The sequence below is a fragment of the Nicotiana attenuata genome, chromosome 8, assembly GCF_001879085.1.
Source record: "Nicotiana attenuata strain UT chromosome 8, NIATTr2, whole genome shotgun sequence".
Classification (NCBI taxonomy): Eukaryota; Viridiplantae; Streptophyta; class Magnoliopsida; order Solanales; family Solanaceae; genus Nicotiana; species Nicotiana attenuata.
Window position 1 is genome coordinate 1,101,832 of NC_031996.1, and position 6,140 is coordinate 1,107,971.

General features: G+C 34.3%; 1 protein-coding gene across 1 annotated transcript; it reads left to right on the plus strand.

Annotated features, from left to right (window-relative positions):
- Positions 422-5,253, plus strand: LOC109230719 (ubiquitin-conjugating enzyme E2 36). Its single transcript, XM_019396125.1, has 8 exons — positions 422-615; positions 757-784; positions 2,242-2,328; positions 2,599-2,657; positions 4,322-4,363; positions 4,445-4,518; positions 4,660-4,757; positions 4,879-5,253. Exons 1-8 carry the CDS (start codon positions 580-582, stop codon positions 4,914-4,916), a joined length of 462 nt encoding a protein of 153 aa, XP_019251670.1. The 5' UTR covers positions 422-579; the 3' UTR covers positions 4,917-5,253.

Below are 6,140 nucleotides of genomic sequence, written 5' to 3' on the forward strand. Positions count from 1 at the left end.
GAATTTGAAGACTTATAACACATAATTTAATTAATGCAAAAAATATAAAACGCACAACATATACCTCCTTTTCATTTTACATAATATTTTTTCCTTGTTTTGTCCTGTCAAATAAATGTTTACCTTTCTATGTTTGAAAAATTCTAAAGCTTAATTTTCTCATTTTATTTTTATTGGTCTTATAGAAATGACACGATATTTTAAAAATTATAAGATAAATCAACAATGTTAATCTTGTTGATGCAAGCATTTTTTTACTGAAATATATTTGTTTTTTAGTTTTTACAGTCAACTATCAAATATCAATTTGTTTAATCAAATACTAATAATTTCAGTGGGAAAACATTTATTTTTTTTGGGGGGACAGAATCTTTACTTATTCGCAACAATAATACAAAGGCACGATAAAAAGGCAAAAAAGAAGAATTTCAATGGAACCCTATTAAGCACAGGTTTTTAGTGAGAGAAAGAGTGTGAAACTCTATTAGCATTTCTACTTTCTCTCTCTAGAAAAAACGAGCCCCTTAGCGTAAAGTTTCTGCGACCAAAAAAAAAAGGAAAAAAATTCGATTCAATTCAATGGCCAACAGCAATCTTCCTCGAAGAATTATTAAGGTTAATTTCCTGTTTTAGCTTTTGATCTTTGTGTTCTTTTTTTTATTAATCCTTTAGTTAGGGTTTTTGATCTATTTTTCGCTGTTCAGAGTTCGATTCAGTTTAAATTTTGCTGAATTTTGGTTTTATGTGATTTTACAGGAAACTCAACGTCTTCTCAGCGAACCCGGTAATTCGCCCCCTAAATTTCTGTACTTAATTCAATTTATGTGATGATGTTTAATAAAGAAAAAAACTTTTGAAAGTTATGATCTAAATAAAATAAGTGATGTTTGTGACACTTCAAATAATCTCATTCATTAAGAGTATAATGTGAAAGTATAAAGTTAAATTGTTTTTAAATATATATATATAAATGTGTCATTCTTTTTTAGACGGACTAAAAAGAAAAGAATGTCGCATAAAATGAGGCAGTTAATATAATTACATCTCTACGGAAGCCATGTATTAGCTCCGGTTGTCCTAATTTATGTGGCGTACTATTTGATTTCGCATGGAGTTTAAGAAAAAAAGGAAGACTTTTGAAAACTTGTGGTCTAAACCAAACCATAAGTCAAAAGATATTTGTGTGGCTGAAAATCAATTCATTAAGAATAAAGTAGGAATTTGAAAGATAATTTGTTTCTAAATAAAGAGAAGTGACATTCTTTTGGAGACCGACTAAAAAGTAAATAGCGCCACATAATTGAGACGGAGAGAGTATTTCTTTCCCGAAACAGAACTTATTGAGTACTTGAATCAGTGTTATCAAAGGCGTGCTTAAGCCCAGAAGCGAGGCTCAAAACATGTTGAGCGCTTCGCCTTGCTTAGTTGGCGCTTCAGTGTTATCATCAAGGCTCTAAGGCATACTTTTCCTTGCCGATGAGCGTAATCCTGAAGAGGTGACACTAAATAATTGATATTTCACTTTATCGTAAATTTTCTTCAATTTATTTGTTCGTATATTTGGTATTCATGCTTATCGATATTAGTCTTGGACTACACATTATTTGTCCGTATTTGCGTCTTTCTTCATTAAAGCCCACGCTTTATTTGCGCTTTGCGTTTAAAGCCCCAACAGACCACAGAGCTTTTTTGCGCTTTTCGCTTTAGATAACACTAACTTGAATCCCACCTAGATAGAGCAGAATGGATATAGAGTATTCTAATAGCTGAACTCAACAAGTTTGGGATTTAGGCATGGTTCTTGTTGTTTAATAATTCTTACCGAACAATTATCGACTTTGTCTCCAATTATATTGTGCTTAGAAGATACTAAAAATGAAGATATCATTTTGAAGCATAAAGTCATTTCCTTAACAGTTTAACTACATGAACCTCTTCTCTCCTCTGCTTTTCATCCGAGATGCAATTTTCAGTTTTTCCCTGAATATTCAAATATACTTTGAAGCATTACAGTTATTTTTCTTAATTACATGAACCTTTTTTACTCCTTTCATTAATTCAAAAGTTTGTAAATCTCTGTATATAGAAGGTGTGATTTCGTTTGTTAATTTTGGTACAAGCAAGTGTTATTTCCTTTGAAGTTTATCGCAAATTTGTTTATTAGATTTTGGGTTCGGTTGGTTTGCGACCTCTATTTCTAAGAAATTAAAAGAATTTAGTGTGGTTTAAATTTAACTGCAGCGCCGGGAATAAGTGCGTCTCCTTCGGAAGAAAATATGCGATACTTCAATGTCATGATTCTTGGTCCAACACAATCTCCTTATGAAGGTAATTTGCTCGATCAATTATGACAATTATGCTAAGTACAGACAGAGCTAGAGTTCTAGTGACGGGCTCTGCAGAACCCACTAGCTCTGGCCAATACTCTGTATTTGTGTTAAGAAATCCATTTAATATGTGTAAATAATTTATCCAGAACTCAGTAAGTTGCCCTTTCTAGAATTTAGAACCCAAATTATGGATTCGCCTCTGGTAATTTCTTTTTCTTTTGCTGAAATCTTCTTTGCTTAATTTCGCCTGCTTGATGAATTTGTGTAGGAGGTGTTTTCAAACTGGAACTCTTTTTGCCTGAAGAGTACCCAATGGCTGCTCCGAAGGTATTTGAACACATTAATGGATGTTTTGGCAAGTTTCAGCAGATTCTCAGAGTCTCAGACAGGCTTCTCTAATTGCATATTCCGTAATTATATTGCTTGCATTTGTATGGAGTTTGATTTGACTGATTGATCAGGAAGCATTAACTGCAACCTCCTTAACGTCTGCGTTTAACATTTAAAGTCTCCTGATGCGCCTTTCTACATTTGAATCTAAACTTTTCAAACTTAGCTGCTTTTATAGTTTTACCATCTCAATCATTTTCATCATTGTGTACTAATACCTAAATATTCAATTTAAGTATATTTGCAGGTTTAGACTTTGTAACTCGATCATATTATTTGCTAATAAACTTTCAATATCAATGTGTATCGCATGGATAATATAGCTCATGACAATAAATATATTGACATGATTGTATGCGTTGGGACTATGTCACACTAATTTGGTACAAGTTATGGCTGCTCTTCTAGATGTACTGATCTTTTGCTCTTCGCTTCTTTTTTTCCCCAATTATGTGCACCATCAGTGGGTTGTATTTCAAACTTGAGCTATCTGGAAGTTGGTCTAAATGAAATTATGAGTTCTGGCTAATGTTAATACTAGGAAAATAAGTACTATGATTAAAGGTAATATTAAATATTTTCTACTTTTGTTAACCGTACAAATGCCGTTGTGAAATTTTTTCCTAATAATTTAATCTCACTTCTACACAAGTTAGCACTGCACAAATTTATGTAGATCAACAAAATCCGGGAAATTGTTGATGACCCTAATAGTGGATGTAGTCGTATTTTTTTGTTCTTTCATCAGAAGTTTATAGTTGAAACTTCATTAGATCAATTGGTTTGTATTCTTGACATAGTCTTTCAGGCTCTGTTTAACTTTTCTTCCTAAGTATAGTTTGATTGTCTATCAACAATTGTAACTGTTGACTGAGATTTTACTGGTTACAATCTTTGCTTGGGACAGTTGTAGCTAGTGGTCTCTTAGTTGGAACTTAAAGATGATAGTCTTTCATGAACTTCGCGGCTACTATTTATTGGTTTAGCTCATATTACTATAAGTATCCCTCAGATTTCCTTTCTTAGGAACTGAGTTGAAAAACTGATACAGTTTTGGTACAGCTGGTAAAAGCTGAATAGTAATCAGATTTATCCTAGCGTAGATACAACAACAACAACCCAATAAAATCCCACAAGTGGGTTTTGGGGAGGGTAGAGTGTACGCAGACCTTACCCCTACCCCGGAGGGAAAGAGAGGCTGTTTCCGAAAGACCCTCGGCTCAAGAAGAAGAAAATAAACAATAGACAACAGACAATAGATCAGTGACAGCAATAGAAGCCAAAAAAATAGTATCAGCATCGTAAGAAACAGAAAAATAGATGTAAGTTGGTCAATTGTAGGGAAGTGTTTTACATGGTAGAGTTTCTGGATGTGAAGCTTCTTCCTGGACCTAGTCTTTCATGGTCTTTGCATGAGGCTTGCCCTTTCTGGATAATTCATGGGCTTTTACCACTATGTAACATGTACGATCGGACATAATGACTGTAGAGATAATATGCTTGTGTGCATGCTTGCATTATGGATTAAAACGTGAATTAAGTTTGGCTATTTTGTTTGCCGCTTTTAATTCTGTCATTGATCAAGTTGCATGCTGTAACAGGTTCGATTTCTCACCAAAATATACCATCCCAACATTGATAAGGTTTGTTCTGTTACTCGATTATGTTATAGATAGATTTAAGTCACAAGCTACCCCGCTCACGTGGGCCAATTTTTTATGAAGCTTGGTAGGATATGCCTTGATATTCTCAAGGACAAGTGGAGTCCTGCTCTTCAGATTCGTACCGTTCTTTTGAGGTATTAAATACAGAGTATTCTTGGATATTATTCATATACTTTTGTTCATGCTCTTCCCGAGGATCTAATGAACTTCTTGAACATGAGCACCAAATTTTGGCTTAAGGCGCTAGAATGTTAGTAACTTGGTTCCTTTTTCAGCATTCAAGCACTTCTGAGTGCACCAAATCCAGATGATCCACTCTCTGAGAACATTGCGAAGCATTGGAAGTCGAATGAGGCTGAAGCTGTTGAAACGGGTAAGTTGCCTTCCCGCTCTTTCTATCAGTCGAAAATTGAAGGCACTTGGTCTTGTCAATATGTAGTTACATCATCCATCAGTCCTTGGCTTAACCTTTTTTTTTTCTTCCAATCCTGCAGCTAAAGAATGGACCCGCCTGTATGCAAGCGGTGCCTGAAACGGCACGACTAAGTGATTTTGAAAAAAAAAAAAAAAGATGTGGAATGTAATTTATCCACTGTCTAATCAGGGGACTTTGGAGGACTGAAAGCTAAATGCTTCAAATTACCATCTATAATATTTTCCCTACCCTTGAAACTGTATAATCAAATATTGCACCTTTTTATTCCAAGTTGAAGAAAGTTTTTACTATGACAGAAACGGTTCTGAAGTGAAAGAAGTATCATATGAGAGACTAGTTATTTCCTTTTTCCAATCCTGAAACTGGAGGATTGCTGCTGCAGCAGCAAATATTTATCTGCATTATTAAGGGTTAATCATGTTCTGATTTCCAACTGCTGATTTCCATTTTGGGATTTTGTGTTTCTAAGTCTTTTTTTGATGCGTCTGTAATAGCCTATGTGTCCTAAAAATGAACGTGCTATACCCGCCCGATGAGATTAGGGTGAAAAGACTTTCTTTCATTGACATATGGCTCTGTGCTTGGAATTGGAGGGTAATGCAATTGGAAAAATGACACTGTATAGCCGTTGTAAAAATAATAGCCGAAAAAATGTATAAAATTTGGATATATATATATACATATATATATATATGTATGTATATTATGTATGTTATATATAAAAATTATACAAGTTTTATATAATTTTTCAGCTACCAGATGTAAATAGTTTTTGGCGTGGCTAAAAGTGATAATACCTCAAATGCAATTCCATAAGAGCCCAAAACTATGACTACTTCAGTCAGAAAACAGAACCAACAGCAACTAATCAACAAGGTAAAAATAGCACGGTCTAGTTAGTTTTCGGATTGGTCATTCAAAAATAGCCAGCGTTTACCAAGTCAATAAAAAATAGCCACTATTTTGCTGCAATAGAGACCGATCCAGCATAATATATTGGAGTTCGGTGCACTTGTGTATGAACTTCCAGCGTATTATGCTGGACCGGTATACTTTGCTGGCTCCGGTATAATATACTGGAGCACCGGTGCTCCAAACTTCAGTATATTATGCTGGACCGATATATTATACTGGAACTCCAGTATATTATGCTGGAGTATTTTTCCAGATTTTGAACAGTGTTTTCGTTCAGATTTAACTTTACATGAAAAGTGGTTAAATTTCGATTACTTTTGAAACTGGGCTATTTTTGAACGACCACTTGTAAATATGGCTATTTTTTAATTTCTCCCATCAACAAGTTGGTGAAAATATAGCCCA